At 39.3% G+C, this 23,145-nt stretch overlaps 1 protein-coding gene across 1 annotated transcript; it reads right to left on the minus strand.

The window, feature by feature from the left end:
- Positions 1–6,753: 6,753 nt before the first annotated feature.
- Positions 6,754–23,039, minus strand: parvaa (parvin, alpha a). The gene is made up of 13 exons (XM_028408163.1): positions 22,765–23,039; positions 16,386–16,475; positions 16,144–16,214; positions 15,598–15,700; positions 14,745–14,885; positions 12,357–12,472; positions 12,161–12,219; positions 10,876–10,895; positions 10,728–10,789; positions 10,451–10,519; positions 10,253–10,354; positions 8,510–8,582; positions 6,754–7,538 (listed from the first exon to the last, which is right to left on the minus strand). Exons 1-13 carry the CDS (start codon positions 22,898–22,900, stop codon positions 7,462–7,464), a joined length of 1,119 nt encoding a protein of 372 aa, XP_028263964.1. The 5' UTR covers positions 22,901–23,039; the 3' UTR covers positions 6,754–7,461.
- Between the last annotated feature and the right edge of the window lie 106 nt (positions 23,040–23,145).

Genomic DNA, 23,145 nt, shown 5'->3' on the forward strand with positions numbered 1-23,145 from the left:
CAGTGAGGGTGTGGATTGTCTTGATGGGTCTGACCAAGTCTGTACCAGCTAAATGTAGGATGTACATGTGTACACATAAATGACAGCTGAAACATGTCACAGGTTTTGTTAATAAATACACACCCTGAGATAATATGTCATATATGTACCTCAAATTTCACTGTTTGGTTAGTGTCATCTTGAGAAATCAGTATCAAGGATTAACTAATATAGAAGATATATTTGGTGTCCAAAAGTAAAAGGACACCGGGTGCAGCTTTATCTTATGGAAATCCTAATGCTGCAGTCTGCTAGATCTGTAGATCGTATGATGATTGTTCACATTATTGTTTGATTTTCCATGAGTAAACAATGAAAATCTATCACAATCACAATCTATCAAATGATAATGTATCACTCATTTATAATTTGTTATGCAATTTAATAGAAACAAGTTTGTTTGTTTGTTTGTTTAATTTTATGTTTATTTATTCATTTAAATACACTTGAACACTACACTCACTCGGGACAGGAGAGGACCTTTCAAGACAATTCAGAAATACATAAACAACCTGGTTAGTCAATAATAACACCGATACAGGTAGGGGTAAGTGGAAGGTTACGTCTGGTCATACGGGACTGATGTCATCTGGCCCACATAAATCCATGTCAGAAAGATGGAGGGGGTGGATGGTGGCTCTAGCTCTTGTTGCAGAGTCTCGCCCAGGAGGCTTGGTTATAGATACTACAGTACACCCTTTCATTAAATGAAACACACGTTCTTTTCCTTCTCTCTTGTGGTTCAGATTAATAAGTAAACATTACTGGTTAATCTCAGGTTCTCACATTGATAGGCTTATAAAGGTACATGACATTAAACATATTTGAATTTTCAAAATGTCTGCAACTGCTACATTTTTTGGCTGCCATGGTGACGGTCCACCCACAACAACACAGAGGACACATTACTATGTTTATACTATTTATATAAAACTAAGTGGGCAGCAGGTATTCATTTCCAAAGCCTGGAAATACCTAACCCTTTACAGTATGTTGTTTTTTCTGGTTTTTCGTTATGAACATTTTTAATAAAGCTAAACTGTGCTGCCATGATGAGGTCAGCAAACATTTGAATAAAATACACACTATAGTATGTTTTTTATTAAAAGGTTCTTTAAATTCTAAATAGTCTGAACCTAAGATTGGACAGTTGTGTCCCCTCATCATCCCACCATAGTATCACCATAGAAGCATATTTTTGCTCAGCTCAGATGAGGGGGATGCAGTTATGTGGATAAGTTATTTGATATAACATAATCATAATCCTCTTTGCATGTATTTTGCAGATCTTTTTTTCTCGTCTGTCCTGTTTGTATGGACAGTTGAGCCCATGGCTGTGTTGCCCTGCTGATGTAAATAAAGCTCGTTAACAGGTGGTGTTCACATAGAGCATGAATGATTTTTGGAAAACGTATAGAAAAAACTAAAACTTGGGCCATTCTGCTTCCATGTGCCGCTCTGACATTGGAACACATTGGAATGTATTCTCCTGCACAGGATTTGTCTCAAACATGAAAAACCTGCAGCATTCAGAGCCTTTGTAGTAAGCAAGTGTCTTTGCGCTGTGCTGCAGCCTTGAGCTGTGCGACTGTAGGTTTTGATTTAACCTTCAGGTAAGTGTGTGTGCATACTGGTGTGTATGTTCTGTTTAAGTATACCTTCTTATACAAAGTGCAGGGTCAGTTCATCCACTTTACTAGGACTCCAAGGCTTTATATGATGTTTATTTTTTTCTATATGGAATGCTGCTTGTTTTAATGTATTTACAGCAGCAAAACAATTTCAAGAATTTTTTTTCTTACTTATTTACTTCTATACATCTATTCTTTTTATTGCTTTTTAAGGCGTTATTTCAGCAGTGACAGCCTTGAAACTGTCTGTAAAGCTTCAGTGAATGATTCATATTTCACAGCAATTCGTCTGTATAGGCCGTACTTTGCTCCTGCAATATTAGGCCCATATTAAACATTTGCCTAACAATGAAAATCAGAAATTCTCACATTGTTGTGATGTAAACATATTTTACCTCATTTTAGCTCAACAAGGTGAATCAGTCTAATCAGGCCTGGCAGTAATGATATAATGAAGACCTTTGAAACAACAGGCTGGTCCTGTTGATTGCCTCCTTGAGCCCTCTTCAGTTAGCAGGTATACATCAGATGCACACGGAGCCTGCTGCTCAGCGCTCATGCATATGAGCTACAATCATGGTTTTTGTCTAATTTCCTATCAATATTTCATCAATCATTAGCTGAATAAAGAGTTTTAAGAGATTGCTTGCTGTGATTGGACCACTTTAGCATTGTTCAGCCTAACTGTTCTGATTTAGTTTTACTGCTGCCACTGACCTTGACAACAATGCACTGCGGTACCTGCAGATAACAAGGAACTGTATCATTTTGCAGCTTAAGTTGGATAATAAAGCTACAAATACATTGAATATTTGACTCTTAATTATGCTAATACTGCAGCTATATATAAACAGGTATTTGTTTAATGCCAAACATACCTTTTGGACATTTAAAATGGTCATGTGTGTCATGAAAGCTCCACAAAAGTAAAGCCAAAATATTTGGATCGCCTACTAGTGGCTGGGTTTAGAATATGAGATCATCGTTTATCGGTGTCCTCCACATTAGCAGATGGTTTATTAGCCAAACAAAACAAACTAAAGTACACTTTAAGTGATATATGGTTCCTGTTGTATTCAGTGTTTCTCATCACATTGACAGTTTTCATGCTGTAAGAAGGACACTCAAAGCATTACCTGCATACCTCTCTTCAGCAATTGTACGTAGGAATGTTAAAGGTTTTATCAAATGATGTTTTTTCTAAGATATTAGCTACAAAATCTGTCTCCCAAACATACTGTAGGTCCAAGAGCTTTGTTGTATTGTATATTTTTCTTCTGAAATATGATGCTGAGTCGATTGAAGGATATAGAGGTGTGCCGATATTTTTTTTTAACCAGAGCAAAAATAGCTTATTTACTTTTTCACTTTGGAAGAATGGAAAAAAGTGACACACAACGTCAATCCTTATATTAACAATATAGCACACAATATCATACTTATAAGGCTTCTGAAGCTTCTTTTTTTTACCATGGAGGTAGAAAGGGATTGCCTTCCTTTTAAAGCCAGCCTCAAGTGGCCATTTGAGGAACTGCATTTTTTCTCTCATGTGTCCTTTTGACCTCCAAAGGTAAACAAATAAATCAAAACTATATTTACTGTATGATGACATAAAGTGCTACTTTCTGTGCACACAAACAAAACAAGAACCCACTCATACAAAATATCTCTATAGCTGTGGTCAAAACACCTTCATGTACACCTCCATGGTAATACAAGCTACAGTATGCTACTGTCCTGGTGTATTGTGGGTTCACGTTTAATCTTTGCTTCTTTCACAGAACAAGGTGACTGTGCCTTGTGGCGTCCTGCCTGGCACACTGCTACTCTATAGGCTAAGCCTCCTCTCCCATTGTGTTTTTTAAATGCTCCTCTTCATACAAAGCAATGTCAGAGCAGCTTCCTTTTAAATTTTTATTTGACGCATGGATAGACATGAGATAGCAGATACGGGACTGAAGTTCAGGGGCTAGATTTCCATGATCGACATTGATCAGATCTCTCAGAGAGGGACAGACAATGAATGAACTAGTCCCAAGGGTCTTTAATGTTCTGCTGTCTTTAGAGTAGGGAGTGCTGATCTAATCAGTCCTATGATAACTGGTGAAGAATAACAGACGGCAACGAAGGGAATACAATGGAAAGAGAGATGTTCTAACAGCAGTGCATGTACATACACACTCACACACGGCATGTAAAAGATCACACTGCGTTATCATTTCTGGATAGAGAAATGTACATAATGAGTACAGGCACTGTGTCTCAGTCCACTGCACTGGTGTAAGCCGACACACTTGGCTGAGAAGTGAAGGCCATGCCAAAGTATTAAAACTTGCAGTTCACCCTGATACTGTCTATGTTTATAAAGATACTGTCTGTGTGTATGTTGATGAAGATTCTCAGTCATCCAGGTCATCATACGTAGAGAAGATTGAAGCAAGGAGTCTGGACTTGTAGAGTTTTCTTGAATAGGTGATGTGGTTACAGACCTCAGTGGGTGGGTCTGGGTAAAGTGGGTAGAGTGGGAGTGAGTGTTAGAATTCACTGTTCAGGTGCAGCAAAACAGGCCCAAACCATGATACTACCACCACCATGTTTCACAACATGAACATAAGTCTTAGATTAAATGATTCTATTCTGTTCTTATCTGTCCACAAAATATTTTCCCAGCAGCCTTCTGGTTTGTCCACATTAACAATCTTTCTGTCTGTGGATTTGTGGAGACCAAACTGTTGTGTAACCTTTTTCTGTGATAAGCAACAACAGCTTTGACCAGATGGAGTAAACTCTTGATCCTTGAGGACCACTAACACATTATCGGATCAATTGCCTAAATAAATAAATAAATGAAAAAGTGTAGAATTTAATTTGATCAGGTTTTCTTTTTCTACTTTCAGGACTTGTGTAAATTTATTTACGCAGAAACTTCACAAACATTGGAGCATATCTGTACATGCAGCCTCACAGAGCAGCTAGCATGGTTGCAGACTGATTGTTTCATCACAGTGGTGAACACATGGTTAACCAAAACCAGCAGGCAAGAGTCCAAGCAGCCAGAAGAGTAAATGACATGTTCAGAATAATGCAAAACCATGCACATGTAACCAGGTTTTTTTTAAAATGTCACATCATGAGTACTTACCCAGTGTTTCATGGCCCTTTTGAGATTATAGTTCATTTAGTGTGGCCTACTTGAAATGCATCATTGTTTGTATAAAATGTTCTATGTTGAGTAACATTCTTTTTATCTGCTGGCCTTTATCATAATATCCAAGAGCTCTCTGTGTGAGAGTACTTCACAGCGGTAGTAAGGAGAGGACATACACACATTGAACACATAATTGGACATATTGTCAGGGTCTCCTCCTCCTCATCTCTCTGTTTCTGCCTCGTCTAAGAACAGCAACGTGATACTGTCAAGCTGCCGCAGAGACATTTGCTCAGAGGGCACAAGCTTCTAAGAAACAGCAGAGAGGAAAGCGAGTCAGCACATGAACACACGACATCGATACACTTGCCAGTGATGTAGCAATCCAGCTCTGATTTGTAACTTTACCTAAGTGGACTGCCAGCAAAACATTACAGGAACATATAGCCCTGCCTTTCATCTAATGCCACATAATATAATAATGTGATACTTTATTGATCCTCACTAGGTAAATTATCTTTTTTTTTCTCTGCACTTCATAAAGAGGTCAGAGGTCAACTCCAGTATCTGAGCATTGTGGAAGAATGTTAGCCTTGCTGGAGAATATGTCTGTAAAAATCTAATTTCTCTGATTCAAGGTCCAAAAGAGCTCAGTTCACCTACATAATTTCCTTCAGAAATATTAGGCCATATATCTGGAAGGACAACATTTATAGTTTATTTCTTTGATGTTGGCAGATATTTTTTTTAAACTTTTGACCAGAGCTAAGTTAGCTCTTTATCCATGTTTAGGCCTTGTGCTAAGGTAGTGGTATCAATCAGCTCATCACTCTCCAGGCATCTAAATAAAACAGCCATGTGACATGATAAGGTTTTTTTCTTTTTCCACTACACAGTGTAGTTGTTGTCACTGTGTGTATCCTGACTGTGTGGATGATGTGTCCCTGATGCCTCCCATGGGTTTCTGAGGATCTGTTTTAAGACCCTGTGGGAAGCTCTAACTATCATACAAACATGCTCATCTGAGAAGTAGCACTCCATTACTCCATTACTGTGGTGTCTTCCATCAGAAGAATGTATGTGTCCCCCCTGGATGACACACACACACAAGTGACAACGTAAGAATAATGCAATAGCAATATTGTAAGTAGGTAATAATGAGAGCAGCTGAATTGTTCCCTGGGTGAGTGAGCAGAGGGGAAACGATTGTAACATGCTTTTAGATCCCACAGGATCTGTTGGGACTCACATGAGAGCATCTGAGAGGGCAATCATCACCAGATACTGTTACTGGTACCAAATGTTACACCGCGCTCCAGACGTACAGCTGACACACAATTACATTTGTGCTTATAGCCTTTTGTCTCTCTTCAAACACCAAAATGTGGAGGTTTTAAAAGCTTCTTGAAAGTGAAATATCAGCTCCACATGGAACAGCATACCAGGATCTACTTTGGAGCCACTTGAGCCCTTCTTTTAAACTCTCAACTAGCGATTAAATTATAGCCTGGACAGTGTTGTCTAAAAAACATGATCACACACACACAGACACACAGTTCACTAAATATTAACAAAACACACACTGGACACAAAATTAATTGGAATAATACCACAGTATTATTGTCACACATATACACACACACTTATTTTTCAAAAGCTATTGTGGAATGTGTGAGGTAAAAAAAAGAACCTTTTTATCCATTCACTAACTGTCCTATCTATTTCAGTCTCTACTGAGGTCAGCTCCAATTCAGAAAGCTTTCACACTGCTTTTCCAACAGTCTATCTCAATTTAGTGAAAAGAAAATTGTCGTGGAGGTTCACTTGTCTTTCTGTGTGGACAAAATTGGAACCAATCTGACCCCAATTTTGTTTTGTTGCAAACACATTCCTCTTTGCTTCCACTGAGGGACCGAAGAATAAAAAAAATGCAGGTGCATTCAAAGATTATTTATTGAATATAATGCATAAAAATATAAAGAAGAGAAGAAGCACAGAGGTGAGATCACCATCAAAGCAGATCACAACATACATTTAATATATTCAGGACGATGTAATTGGTCTACAGAAAGATGTGAAATCTTAAAAAATATAACAGAGGTCAACTTAAAGTTATATTTTATCATATAAAATACAACAAAGCATGTGGCTGCTTTACAACAGTGTTAATACAGCAGAGCTTTGGTCAAATGTTTAAGTGTTCCTCCACACATGCAAAGGAAATCTAAAGAATTAAGACACCCCAGTGTGAAGTCCTGGGAGCTGACCATGTTAAAATAAAGGCACTTAAGAATGAAATGGACAACAGAGAGAGATCATGGCCTAGATGAAAAATCAAGTGTATCAAAATGTACAATAAATACAGTAAAGCATTTTCTTTGAATAAGAAATGGTTGTTCCATTTATGGTGACATGCTCTTTCAAACTCCTCTCTAGGACTTTATGCCCGATTTACAATAAAAATTCTTTGTAGAAATAAAAAATAAAATACAGATCTGTGTGTGATTTATTATCCAACAGGCAAAATGTGATGCATGCACTCAGTTAAAAATATGTTTCTATTAAAAATAGAAGGAAAAAACAATGTTAGGCTTTAGCACGTGGTCCATGTAATAAAGTGTTCCCGCCTACCACACGTGGAGCTCAGTCTACATTCCTGTACCTGGAGAAGAGGTTATAGAGTACACGCAGTGTTGATTTAAGGTCGCAATTCACAATATCTGAAAAAAAAGAGAGAACAGAAAAGTTTATACATACTGCATGAGATAGAGTTATAATTACAGTAAATCTATTTCAGATATTTTTGGACCACTTTAGCTTAGTCAATGATTCTGACCCTGATGAGATTTTCTTTTTTAGCTTATTTAATGTTTTTAAATTGTTCTATTAAAGCTACAGTTCAAAACTTTGGTGTCTTTTATCTGGCAGTGTGACTAATTATAGAAACAGTGCAAACATGCGTGCAGCCAATTTCCTGTCCAACAGAAACAGGTGTAATACCATGAAAATCTGTGTGCACTTTCACACAGAGATTGCGGCATAAAGCTGCTCTGAAGACGCCCTTTTTGCTCATTTACAACCTGAAAATGAAGTTGTTACAACACCCTCCACATATCATGCTTTGAAAAGACAAAAGACGCCGCGCAATCAGGACTGCCTTTATATTTTAACTATGAAACGCTCTCTCTACAATTGCCTTCACACAGAACAGTCAGGTGCATTACAACGATCAGGCTGTGTGAATGAGGCCTGTGGAACAAGAGCTGAGCTAACATAGCTTAGACTTGGACATGTGTGATCTACCAAACGAAGATGGTTTTTGAGTAGCTTGGCAGCATGCAAACCATAGATTAGCATGACTGAGGCAGATATGTTACCTTAGCAACTGCTCTTTGAGAGATTTGGTATAACAAATCTGCTCCATTCAATTAATAACTTTGTACATAGTAGTGTATGATTGGTCCATATTGTTTAATTAATGTTTGTGTCTTAGCCTCCTGCCCAGGGACCACAGATGTAAATTAGCTGTATAGCTAACTCTGGTATAGGACTTGTTCTGTACATGGCCCCTGTTAAATAAACTAATTAAACTAAACATAAGCCTGGAATTTGTAAGTGCTAGCAGTGTTACATAGCATTTGTCCGTGTCCTGTGTGCAGTTTTTCATAAATAAATTAAATATGTATCTTACCCTCAGGTCTGGGCTTTGGTCTCTCCAGACCTCCGTCCTGCATCAATTCAAAGGAGAAGGACACATTGTGAACCTGCAGACAGAGTGAGGAGGCTGTTAAATATCAATCCAATCGTACAGCTCCACACACAGCTCCACACACAGCTCCACCTCGCTGTTAAGACAACGTGCGCTCAGGCTTTACAAATTCTTACCATGGCGGTTCAGACAGACTGTGAGCATTCAGCAGCTGCACAAACACTGCTTCTTCGTTTATCAATGAATACAAGTCACACAATTTTTTTCATATCATGACAGGTGAATGTGTGTGCAGGGAGTTTCAGTTTTACTGCAACTATCTAAGCAGATACTGACTCCTCAGCCAGTCTGGAAAAGGGTAACAGAGAAGGAAAACCAATCACATAGAGGAGTAAGGAATTGTTGAAAGATGTATTTTATTCTATGCTCATTGCATCTGTTTGTGTATGTGTGTGTGCTCGCTCTGCTGTGAAGTACTAAAAGCTTTGCCCAACAAGGGCCTACTGTGTGAAAACCATGACCTCAGCCCATCTTATACAAAAAGGAGAGGAAGAACCTGAAGTAGAGATCTACTGAGCAGAAGCAGAAGTGCTTTCTTGATGCCTCTTGCCGCAGCCCACCCCTCATCTATCACAGATCGGCCTCTGGGCCCTCAAACACACTCATATATACACACAGAGAGTAAAGGAGCTGAGCCCCGAAGCCATTCCAGAGTTTCCCTGTGCAATAGGAGATTACAGATGCTGTGGGGTCGGTGCCTGTCCTTCCCAGCCAGGAGTGTATGTGAGTGTGTGTGAGCAGTTGTGTACATTTGTACGTTGAGGCCCATTTTGCTCCACAGCTTGGCAAGGGCTGCTGGCCAAAACCCAAACAAAAGGCTACTGTGGTGTCTCCGCAGATTGCCTGTTCAGAATACCGTAGTACTACAGAGGCCAATGGAGAGGAGAGATGGCTCTGCATTGAATGGGCTCCGGGGAGAACGGATGGCATTTATCAAGCTATTGAGAGGACCGTCTTGGCTTCAAGTGAACAAGCCTCCTCAGAAATGGAGTATTGATTTAAAAGTGCTCCTCAAACTGTAGGTCAGGACCAAACATGGGTCACAACCATGTTTCCCATGGATCTCTACAAGCCAGGTGGTGCAGAGCAGGACAACAAGTCTACATGTCTGCTGATCCAACATAATCCAACAGCAGGGGATCTGAATGTGTTTCAAAATCAGGCTGTGCTCTTACAGGTGAGCCCAGCATAACTCAGTTTGGAAACAGAAAAAAGCAATAAAGCAGTGTTCACTGGTAGGTGAGCAAAAAAAGACTTTAGAAATGCTAATTGAATATACAGAATGGAGGCAGTCTCTCAGTAAATCTTTTCCCCTAACCTCACAACAGATGGAAACAAGAGCCATAACCATGGTAACTGCAGACAACAAAGACTACTGCTGCCTTAAAATTAAAAGTACATAGCATAAAGACAAACACAACTAAAAGTAACAAAAAAGACAGTAAGGTGGATTTGAAATAATGTGGATCTGTGGTGCCATCTACTTTTGTCAAAAGTTAATCACAATGAATCAATCGAAATTATTAATAATTGATCCTTTAAATTTGTGCCTATATTCGTGTACTGAATGTACAACACTGTTTTATGCCAACATACCACCTTTTAAATCAGAGTGTTTGTTCATACTGTCTCACTGATGTAGGCAGAGAAGTAATCTCATGTTACCTTTTGGTCAAAATTCTCTGGTGTGAGGAAGAAGTTGTAGAGAGGGACAAAGTACCCCTCCAGCAGTCCCATCAGCAGCACCAGATAGACACCGTCTGCAAACTGAAAGAGCAGCATGGCCCCATAATGTGTGTCAAGAAGGCCCATATTTCCAAACAGGACAAATGTTGTGTATGTGTATCAAGGTGTGTGACCTACTTGCGTGTCCAATTCAGACACTTCCAGGTTGAGCTTGTTCAGGTGTTTGTTCACAAAAGTGATCAATGTCTGAGAAAACAAAGAGAAATTAAGTTGCAGGTGAACACAAACTATGGGTGGACACAGTTGGCTCCCAGCCTTATTCACTCGTCAACCAATGTTTGACTCGGAGGAAAAGTGGGACTAATGAGTGACAGATGAGAAGGACAGGCCTAAAAAATCTCCTAAACATAGTGGTGTTAGACTTGGACTGTGGACAAATCTGCCATCTCCATACCTTTTTGACAACGTTGAGCTTATCTGGAGCGTGGTCAAACAGGGTGTCAAAAGCATCGCGCTCTGTGGAAAACAAAAACATTTTTCGATTGAGGGAAATAAGGTACAAAAGCAAAAGTAAAGAATTCCTGTCCTTCCAGGAAACCTACCATGTCTGCCAGAGAATGCCCTTAGAAAGACAAAAGAAAGACAGAATATGTCAGATACACAAATGCTATTGACAATTTCACACCTTAACATTCACAACAAGCAAAATGAGAGAAAAATGCTTCCAGTTCAATCGCAGAGGAATGTAGAGGATTATTTCACAAAAATGACAACACAAAAACACCTCATAATTTCATTAACAATAGGCACACTTACACCTTGGGTATTCAAATAACATGGGATGGTCACTGTCACATACTATAGCACAATGCAATAATCTCAGCAGGACAACTGTGCAGCTGGGTATTAATACAATGAATGAAGACGTGTCTTTGTGTGCATGCAGCCTTTCTATGGGAATGGAGGGCCTTTTGCCTGTTATTACAATGTTAGCACTTTGGAGGATGTTGTTGTTGGAAAGGGTCAGGTGGTTTTTGAGGGGAGGGGACGCTGCAGCACAAGTGTCCCACAGGAAGAGATATCGCCGTGGGCAGGCCAGCAAGAAATGGCAGGCGCACACACGAGCACATTCACACATGTTCATGGTGTAATCTGTGATGGCAAAGGCAGGCAGGCCTGGGCAACCATCCTGGTGGTGTGGTAATAACCGCATTTCCACGGTGACCATGTGGGTAAACCTATGTGTGTGTGTGTGTGTGTGTGTGTGTCTGTTATTAGCAGTCTATCCATCTACCATGACAAAATGTGTGTGCTTGTGTCTGTTGGCCTGCTGTTATCTCCCTCGCTGCTGCTGTCAGGCTGCAGGAGAGCCTCACAGGGAGACAAAAAGTGTGTGAGAAAGCATGTGTGTGTATGTGTGCATGCAAAGGGTGCCATCACATAGATAAAATGGTTGTCTATTCTCCATATTTCTTTTAAAAGCCCATGTGAAGCAGAGTACTGAATGTTCAGGTCATCAAGACTAAAGTGATGGTTAAATATCAAAATGAAATATTTAAAAAAAAATAGACCAATACGTCAAACTGTCAAGGAACCAAAAGGAGGAACAAAAAAGCTTACCTTTTCTTTTGAATAAGTATAAGTATTCTGATGTAACAAGCACCTTTTAGGATCTCAGTATGGCCAATTTACCAAAAAAAGGAAATTCAATTAAGAACAGGAGAACCCAGCATGGATCAACTCAACATGGCAGAATCGTAATTACCAACTTGGCCAGTCTGGGATGGTTTATAGAGTGCTTCAGGGGGACTTTGTGTGTCTATATGCTCCACACACATGTGCACATGTCGTGAGATGTAAGAATGAGTCACAGTGGGGCAAGCTTACTCTGTGTTGCCAGTGATTTCCTCTTGAATTTGTCTGGACTGAAGGATCCCCTCCCTTTTCTGAAAGACACAGAGGAGAGTGTATGCACGTGTGATTCATCATTCTGTTGAATGTGACTGAGAAAAAGGCACAAAATCACAAAGGTTTATAGTCTAGTGTACTTTAAACTGCTTTAAAAATTAGAAATAAAAAATACCTGGACAACCACCACTTGGATAGAAACGTGTTCTGGCAATCTGATTGGTGCTCTGAAGTGTTGTGACAGTGCCACCAGCAGGTGAAGGATGGCAACTATACTTTTAGCATGAACCGCTATAAAGAGAATTAGCAGTATGAAAACATTAAACATCAGCACAATTATACAAATTATAAATCACATATTTCGACTGTTGATTAGCATTTAAAACAATACAGCATCGACTTTCAGACATTTATTTGCTAACTTTTGAAATGTGCCAGTACATAGATTGAGTTTTACATTTAGTGGCAAATTTTATATTTTTAATTTTATTTTAACCGCCTCTCCTTCTCTTATTTAGAATGCAACATCCATGAAGAAGAAAATCTGTGGTGAGTGAGACAGGCAGTGTGTTTAGTAGATACTTGTGGGTTTTAAGCATCAACAAATCTGATGATTTCTGAACATGCTGTGTGGTAAAACAGCATACTATACTTAAAGTTTGTTAATAAGAAGCCATCGTCTGCAATTCATGCTGTATGTTTGCTTCGATTTCTAAAGTTTTTTTTAATCTTTATCTTTTGTGTTCTTTAACGAACTCTGGGTGAATACCTCACGCTTTTGGATGCCAAGCCACATGTTTTTTTTACTTTCCCCTATTCCAGGAATTTAAAATGAAATTTTTATGTAGCAAGGTCATACTTACAATGGTAAATACAAACACAAAATGCCAAAACTTTCTTTAAACTTAGTGACAAAAATACAAACTTCTATCCTTAAATACTGTCTGCCCTCAGTACTGCACTGAGGGACATGTTGTTAAGTCATCCGAACAAATAGGATTTACCTTTACATCCACCAAACAATCAGGATCAATTAAGTGTCTAATGAAAGCCTTTGATTGCACCTAAAGTAATGGCGACTCACGGAGAGAAAGCTAAAAGCCGCCATAAAGCCTTAGATCCTCGCTGAGTATCAGGACCCAAATAGATTACATAGGAAACACTGTTTTTCTCCTACAGCTTCTGAGTGGGAGATGAAAGTAGACACAGACAAAAGTGGATTGATTAAAAGAAAGCTCCTCAAATGTAAGGGCAGCAAAATCCATTACATTCCAAGTTATTCGCAGCACTCTTTAGCATTTTTGAAGACATGTTGCTCCGATAGCTTTTCAAGGGCGCAGCTTCTACCGCAGGTTCATTTAAGAATGTCAGATTATTGAGTCTGAAAGAAATTCATTTGATATGGCCTTTCAGTAGAGCAGTACTCTCACTAAACCAATTGTGTTCCTTATCCTAAAGCTTTTCTCTGTGTCTCTGTCATGACATCTATTTTTATACCTCACTCATATGCTAAATTTGCTCTTTGTACTTCTCCTCCCATCCTGTCTCTTAATAGATCATATACACTCTACTGTAAAGGTGTTTTAGCCACTTTGGGTGTTTAGATTCTTATCCATCATGCCATCAGAAGAATGTCCTAAATCTTTCTGCAATGCTCCTTTAAATTTCTCTATATAACATAAATATATTAAAAGAACTGCTTATGCACCAAATGGTATTAACCAGACACCATCTGATTTACCCAGCAGTGGGTGCTGATTGACATCCCTGAAAGCAAAGGGACTGCTTTATGCATTATGCAAATGAATGCCACCAAAAACAACTGTGTGTGAAATCCACACCCTGAAAACCTGCTGTGTCTGATTGTACCAAGTAACCGTTTCAAAAATACTGATTTTATTTCTTCTTTTAACCTTTTTTATGAAGTTAACGGATAATTGTTTTTGCAGCGTTCCCGTTATATTATCAGTGCCTCTAACTTGCACCATGCTGTGTTAATGACAGAAGCAGAAGGTGGTGTGCTAGGAGCCAGACAGCAACTATAGTTACACCCTGCATCAGAAAAAAGAGTGCCATCAAAGGAAACACAGAGAACTCTATTGACGAGCAGAGCTACATTTGCTGCTGGATAAGAAATATATATATATATATATATATATATATAGTGACATAAATCCTTTAAACAGCCTCTCAGTGCAGGAAGGAAACAATGAAGGTCACAGTAAAGACTGATTCTTCATTCCTGTCAGAGTTCTCAGGTATGTCTGTACCACTCTTTCCTGTTAATTATGAGGCACAAATATACATGCCAATGCTAATGAACAGTATCTGTTTTCAGATAAAGCATTCCATTCTTCCATTTATTATTGGAAATGATTTAGACCTACTTTATGATACTATAGTCTGATAGATGTGCGCTTACCAGTGTCTATGTATACTTATAATGTGTTAAAGGAGCACCAGTTCATTCAGTAAGTAAATGGAAACTTAGAAGTGAAGTCAAGGGCATCGTGCAGGTTGACCAAAAGCAGATTAAGAGTAAAATATTGGAAAGGCTTCTTACAGTCGACGTTCCAGCGAATGTTCCTGGTGGAGAGTTTGAGCGAGTCGTTGATGCGTTCTAAAACTGTCTGCAGCTTTTGCTTCTGGGCGATCTCTGACTGGGTCACCTCTGCCACGTTCAGTTTCTCACCTTCCAGCTTTTCTAAAACAGAAAGAAATTACTTGTCAATATATATATCTTTAAGGCCACACTGTGCTGCTCAGTCCAGTCCAGAGTGTGTATGACAAAGCTTCAATCTCTCCTGCAACCTGCTGCTGTGTTTATTATCTCTGAGCTCAGTGAAGGATGTTTAATATCTTAGCAGCCAGGATAGCGAGCATTTATAAATGAAGGCATAGGTCTGTCGATACCTTCTAGATGCCAGTGATAACCATCTCCTAACTCCCAGTGTGACAGATGCCTACAGGACTCACAGCACTGTTGCAGACTGTGTGCACACAGGATATGCGTGAGATCCTAGTTGCTGAGCTGCATGTCATTCCCCTCTTTCCATAAACTTCCTGTTTATTATAGCATCACCACACTATATATAGTAATAGTTGAGATGTGTCTTGTAAGATGATTCAAAAGCACAAATAAGCCATGAAACTGGATTGGAACTGATTAACAGCTGCTACTGTTCAAATAAGCATCAAATACCTCAGCTCAGACACCACTGAGGTAGTTGTAAGTGGAAACATAAAAAAACAAATGTTTCATCAATAGTATGACTTACTAACAATAGGCTAAGACACAATAATTCATCTGAAAAAAGAAATCAACATCGAATTTAATTTTTGTAATGATTTCTGACAATAGGAATTTTATTCTGCACAATATACAATCCACCATGTCTGTAGATTAAACATCTTACCAAACAGCTTCTGCAGGACTTGTCCATCATACAGATCTTCAGCCAGATCCTTCACAATGATCCTCTCACCCACCAGAACGTCATTTATCCAGTCGATCAACACCTACACAGTCAGACAGAGACATTTTATCAGCCTTTATGCGTGTTTTTTTTTTATTTTGTTTTGTTTCTAAGAAGTGTATGCCATGTTAAAAGACATGCCTCCTGATTTTTGAGAAATACTGACAGTTTATAAACAGATGGAACTGGCAGCTGCAGTTTTATACCAGAAAACGGAGTCTGAGTTTTCGGTAGGTGACTCACAGATGTTGAAGCTCAAGCAGCTGTTGATTAGGCTGAGGTAAAGAGTCCTGCATGGACATAAATCATTGCCCAAATCAGGAACTTTTGGCAGACAAAATCTGTCCATATGTCTTTAAGCCTGTTTGACTCATTTGATTGCCAACCAATCACAGTGTGTGTGCTGCTTGGAGTTTTGAAGTAGGGAGTGTTAGGTTCTTACACCCTTTCCAATCGGGTTAAAATGGAGGAGAAAAAAATACAAACCTTCATCAGCTCCTGCAGTTTACGGTCATTTTTGGAGTTGGGGTCCACCATTGTGCGCACCTCATTCTCTTCTGATGGACGTTAGTATCACCGTCCGCACAAAAGATAGAACCAACAATGAAACATATAGCAGGCTTTCAGACATATTATTTATTTCCACATTACATTTTTACAGCATAATTAAAGCCGAGTAACACACCCATAAGCTGTGGGTAATTATCGAGTGTTACATTGATGTTTACCTAACATGGTGTCCTCAGGATCCAGCTCATAGTGTGAAGGGCTGAGAGGAAGGTTGATGGCATTTATCCCCTCCTCCTGAAGCTCAGACACTGCGACAAACAGGTAACAGTTATCCGATTAACAGGGTGGGACACAAAGAAAAAAAACGAAGAGATCTTGAGAAACGTTTGTGAGGTCTTATGTTGGAAAACCTAAGTTTAAGATTTTTTTTCTGTCTTTTTGAGAAGTACTTTCGTTGTCTAACCTATGTTCTATGCATTGCACTGAACACAGATACATCGGCACCCATGAAGTTGTTCATAGTGCTTCAGTTGGTTGCTAATGAAGTCTACTAGGCGTACCAGGTCAGAGTAAGTATTCTTTTTAAACCAACCAATAACTTAATATCTTTGAATTTGAGGCCAATATGAAAATCATATTCTTTAAACCTCTCCCATGGCTGTGTTGACTCCATTGTTGATATTTCCTTGACGTAAATTGACTAAAATAAAAAGCCTTTTTTCATGAAAGACTTTTCTGAGATTTTCTAAGAAAAGTTTTTTCAGGATCTTGCACAACCTGTATGTACAGACATACAAACATACAATACTGAATAGTCCCTGCCGGCTTGTATTAAATGTTGGACAAACACATATTTTTCTGTAACTGACAAAAACAAAATCTCAAGAAAAGAACCTATTCTTTCCCAATTTACATTTTTAACATAAGGTTATGGTGTTGAATAATAACTGAAAATGTTTCTGCAGACATTTTTTAGACCTTTATGATGTCAGAGTAGTGGAATTTTCTCTCTAAAATGTCATTGTGTAATAAGTTTATCCAATCAGATGTTAAACATGTATTTTTATTTAACTTTATTGTTTATTTTTTTTTTTCAAATAATGTTCTAGTGTGTGTAATCTTAAAAGGACAGTACACATCATTTCCAAGGACAACAGTCTAGACAGCACCTATCTTCAAATGATGAACAACATGCGTGCAACATCTTCTTTGTAGCCAGATGCTAATCAGTTTGCCATCAGCTACACAGATCATCTGATACAAATTCTAGAATAACAGTCCCTTGAGGTGTATGGACAGCTTTCTAAATGTTCCCTTGATTTCAAAAACAACCATTAGCAGCGCTCCGTTGAGTGCCACTTGGCATCAGACAAACACAGAGAGGTGCAGCTTCCTGCTTCTCAGCGTGCTTCTTTCAGTCCCAGCATGCCATTCTTCTCAGCATGTCAGATACCTGAGGAGGCGGGATCACTGCTGATCTGTGTATACACGTGTGTGCTGAGAGCATGGAGTGAACATCCTGTGCATTTCTTTGCCTTCACTGGAACTACATCCTCTTAATCAACACCAGCAGTATGCCTGCATGAGCGCACATCAGATCACACAGAGAGGTGTAGGAAAATATTCCTACAGAGTGACACATACCTCGCAATTTCTCATTCTGTAAATTACCACCCGCAAGCTCCAAGTACAATTCTGCTCAAGTAGACGAAAACACAAACATCCTCAGTTTCTAAGCTGTGACACATCAAATTACCGGTAAACAAAGCTGTAATCCATGGCGTTTCTGTGTATGACTTTTTTCAACTATTTTCACAGAAGGAAAGTATCATGGAAAATATCAATAACAACAGCAAGCAATAACGCAAACTGTACTATTATTCTCCCTTTATATTTCTGCAGAAATCAGTGAAAACACCAGTAAACAAGAGGGTAAGAGATGTCAAGCTGGCTCTTTGTAACTTTTTTGCAAACATGCAAACACAGCTTTCAGCGTCTCACACACACATCTTGTGCGTCTCACTGTCTCTCCAAAATCCTGCCAAAAAACAAACTGATGTTATCCATCTATACAGAATCAGAAACTTCATGCCAGAAACACAATGAACTATTTTTTTCAAATATGTGAAATCCAAGAGCAGACAGCACACCACATTTATCCGATCAGATGCAGTCAAAGAAGGGTTTACATTTTAGGCAGTGTAAAGTTCTTTTCTGATGGGTAGACTGGGTAGCACAGTGTGCTTATTTGTCAGCAGCATGAACAGCATTAACATCTATAAAATGAATGGTATCACATCAGTATTGGTCAATACACAAATCTTAGGTACGGTATCTCTACTGTGATCTGGACTAAAAATGTAGGATTGGTGTATCCCTACTAGACTATAGCGGTTTGGTTAAACATGTGACAGCAGCACATTTTACAACCAAAACAAATAACCGTGGACAACAGAAAAAAAAACAGTACTAAAAGTCCAGTAAGGAAAGCAGGCAAATCAAAACCAGTGCACCCTGTGGTTACACAAGGTGATTAGCTGCCCTGGTGAGGAAGACTTGTTTCAGGTATACACAAGGCTGGTTTGCACAACAAGCCCAAGTCAGTGATGGAAGATCTGACACCAAAATATCACATTGTGAATTACAATTCTCAAACCTTACAGCAATCTTAGACAAAAATAGGATAAACTAACAATTGTTGTTTTTATTGTCAGTGTCAGAATAAGGCAATAATAAGGCATCAAATATGGTTTTAGTTGAAATATAATTAAACTGCGCAAAATGTACAAACTCCGTTTTTTGTACAATGTTCTGGAATTCTGAAATCTTATGAGTCAAAATGAACTATATGGTTATAAATGGTTATTGTCCATATGTGTACCATATGTGGTCGTACAGTTAGAAAAGAATAGCACCATACCAATTAGCACAATCTGACATTACTGTAACCATCACTTGTTCTATTTATGGTAGAGAAAGTACAGAGAAGGCACCGAGGCTGGGTGTCAGAGGAAGTATGGTGGGTAGATTCATAAGCAATCTGAATGTGAGATGAGCAGCTATTAACTCAGTCACCAGCTGTGTTTTTTTCACACTGGTATGTCGTGGTAAAAATCATTTGCTCACCCCCTTTAAAGAAATATACTATATAATAGATACTGTACTGTCTGTGCTAGATAGAAGCAGCTTGAAAAGGATAAAAGGCATTCTGAGTGTCATCACTGAACATCACTCCTCCCCCTTCGGTCCACTGTCATAAAATGAGGATATGTATCCATCCACTTGGTTAAATAATTGTAACAATAAAAAAACACACGCCACCCCTGCAATGCTACATATGAGCAAAGATTGCATGCTGATATCGTGTCCTACCTGGAGGGCAGAGCGCTCCACAGCCCATGTCTGTCTGTCTCCGTCCCCCAGTCTCAAGCATCCTCTCCTGGCTAGCAGGAGCAGTACTCTGCCTTGCAGCTCATCCTCCATAGGCTGAGCTCTCTATTATAACAACTAAGCTAAAGATAAATGTTAAATTCCCTGTTTTCCAATATAGAATTATACATCACCTCTCTCAGTATACTATGTGCTGTATTGGCACAATGATCAGACAGTTAGTGTCTGTCTGCATGCAGTGCACACGCCTTACTAATGTTCTAAACCCTCCTGACCTTCTCTCGTTTCATCTCATCTCCATCTCCTTCTCCCCCTCATCCTTTACGTCCCCTCCACAACCCCTTTCATCCGGTCATCACTCCCGCCGGAGCCCGTGGCCCTTTTCTCTCGGCACATGCAGCGACTGCCATAAACGTCACATGTACTTAAATTTATTCTCTGATCAGCACAAGAGCGACCAGCCCACGTTTTCCATCAAATCATAGAACACACTGCAGATGTCCTCCACACTGTTCTCTCTCTCTCTCTTTCTCTCTCTCTCTCTCTGTGTAAAGAACATGAGCCAGCATGAGTATAATGTGATTGCATGCATGTCCTATGGTCAAAGGCAACAAAAAATGGGGCTCAGCTGTGCAACAGTGTCCTGACTGACACAAAGTAATCATCCAATTGAAAGAGACCTTTCTCATTCCATGATAAAACCTGGCCTTTGAAAATGAATGTCATCTCAAAGCAACCCGGCATGGCAATAAACTGAGGCATTTAAAAAGAGCTTTTGCAGTGTTCGCATTTATGGCATATTCATAATCCAGTCCAATGGTCTGTTGCAAGACTTATGAACCAATATGAAGGAAGTTGTGGCAAACTGAAGTGTCCATGAGCGTGACAGTGAATGGCTTCAGAGGGCTGCCTACACTCTGTACATGGCCTCTGACTGTGCTGTGAATCAACCATGAATGAGCATATTACAAAGATTTTACCAGCTCTGTCCTGGCTGCTAAGTACTGCACAGACAGCAGAGCATTTAGAGAAAAAAAGAGCACAACAAAATCTGCAAATAAAAATCACACATTTTCCATCATGTACAATGGATGGTTCATGGAACAATTATTCAGTAGGTTTTTGGCTGATCTGCACACTTCCTACAGGCGCTGCAGATGCTGACATGCAAAGTGCTTATTGTCCCTAGCATGTGGGTCTCTAATTATTTTTTCATTGCCAACACCTTTAGACATAAAACACTGCACATACTGATTCCAGTTTAGTTGCATTTTTGTAATACCAATGATCATAGACATTCCACTTTATACTGCACAAAGATATGTCATAACTGTATTATTTGAAGTTGATCCATGAGATCCATAAGCAATGACCACTAACCACTACTGTTTTAAAGTAGCAAATACATAAATGCATTTGTGGATGTGTAACATTAGTTAGAACAAGCAAAATCCCATCGATCTGCCCTACCTATCATTAGAAAGCATGTCACTGGGTTGGTGCAGAGGCTGGTCTACTAGCTGATACCTAGATACTTTATTGATCCCTGAGGGGGAAATTCAGGTATCCAGCAGCAACATAGAAACAGACAGCATAGCATAAGGGAATAAACATAGGAAACAAAAACAAATAAGTGTATGTACCTAACCCGCCATTTAGCCAGAATAAGAAGTTATTATTTCTGAAATCATCCCAGGCTTCATAACCTTTATGAGAAATACCTTTGGACATTTTAAACTAAATTCATCATGTATATGCAGACTTTAATTTACCTAAAGAAGGTTATTTATTCATTTCCTAGTGCCAGAAGATGAGTCTTTCTTCACTTTAATAATCCAGGGTCACAGTACATATACACAGTTCATAGTAGATTGATGGCCATTGACTATGTTTCAGACCTGACTGAATGGAGCCTTGCAAAAATGTGGTGGTTAAAAAGCAGGGATGCGACGATATTAAATGTTTGATCTTGTCTTCAACTGCATTAAAACTTTCCTATGGTGAAATTAACTACGAAATTAATCTTAAAGCGCTGAAGGAAGCAGCTTTGTCACGAGCGAACAGCACCTGTGCTAACAGTTTCTGACACTGCAGACATACTCTTTTATTTGCTCACCAATGTAATGAATTTTATTTTTATTTTTTTTGCATATACTGGGGACATAGAAAATGTCACCTTTTTTGGCTGATGGGCGATTTTTATCGCCCATTATGGTCAATATCTGGATATTTTGATGATTTTGATTTCTAAGTTTACTGATGATGTGTCACAACAGATGTTAGCTGCTATATCTCTCCTCACTTGTACATTGTTGATATGGCCCAGCTTGCTGGGGAAAGGGAAGTAATAGTAAACCAGTTAGAATTGGTTTTGTAAGTTATTTAATGTATATGTTTAAGATAACATGTCCTTATTTGTATGATTTTAATTGTTTTACATGTATTTTTATTCTATTTTATTCAAAATCTATAGTAGAAAATACAATTAGCACCAAAGATCAGAGGTCAGAGTGGCTGATGTTCAACTACAGATGTTTTTGTGTCTTCTACTCTGGGTTTGTCAACATGTACATGGTCTAAAGCATATTTCTCCTTGGGGACAATAAAGTGTCTGAGTGCCTGTCTAAATTGTTGAGCTGCTAGAAACTGCATGTGTAAAAACACTGACACCTAATATATATAAGTCACCAGTGATGGATCTATACGATATATATAGACTATCACACATTAAGCAAAAAACAAAACAGAACTAATCTAGCCTTTACTTTTATACAACCACTTCCTGAACTCCAATCTCTGCATCAAAAACAGTGTTTATGGAAGCAGGGAGGACCAGCCGCCTCCTCCTGCTGCTCACAGGGTGCCGGGCCTGTGTGTGAACTCCTGCCTCATTCCTCACTTATTACAGTAGCGGCGGATTCAATACCTTACATGGATACAGAGAGACGAAGCCTGTGGCCATGAAAACTCACAACACAGCACACACTGTTTACTGCCGCTCCGGCTCAGCTGAATTCAGAGTAAAAAGGTGCTAAACGTGTTAGCTAACTCTATGAAGTTTAAGTGTTGAGTGTGTGGTGATTATTCCTACACAAACTTGACTGGTTATGATGTAAACATTATTCCTACAACTACATTCACTTCTGAAAACAGTGCAGTAAAGTAAGCCTAAGTATTCACATCGTGTTATTCTTGCTAGCTGTTTACCTTCTTTAGCTTTTTTTCTTCTTGCCAAAGTTCCACCAAGTTTTCCCAGAAAAGAGTCATCTTTCTTTCGGGAGGACGGAGATTTGGGCGTCGGAGATTTCGGAGAGGACGGAGACTTCTGAGGCGACGAAGCCATCGTTTTAATGGTATTTAATCCTGGACAGTCAACAAAGCTGTCCGAGTTGACGTGGAAATTCAAGTTAGTTAGGAACTCAACTCAGAGAGGTGGGGGGAAATCACCGTCCACTCCCTAAAGCGGAAACGGAATTCCAGACATTTTCTCCCGAGGTTGGCTGGAGATAGTGGCCCCTCCTCTGTGGAGGAGGGCCGGGGGCAGGCGGGAGCATGCGGCCCGCGGAAAGCTCCGCGGTGGTGGGTTCA

Source organism: Parambassis ranga, chromosome 6 (genome assembly GCF_900634625.1).
Source record: "Parambassis ranga chromosome 6, fParRan2.1, whole genome shotgun sequence".
NCBI classification, from domain to species: domain Eukaryota; kingdom Metazoa; phylum Chordata; class Actinopteri; family Ambassidae; genus Parambassis; species Parambassis ranga.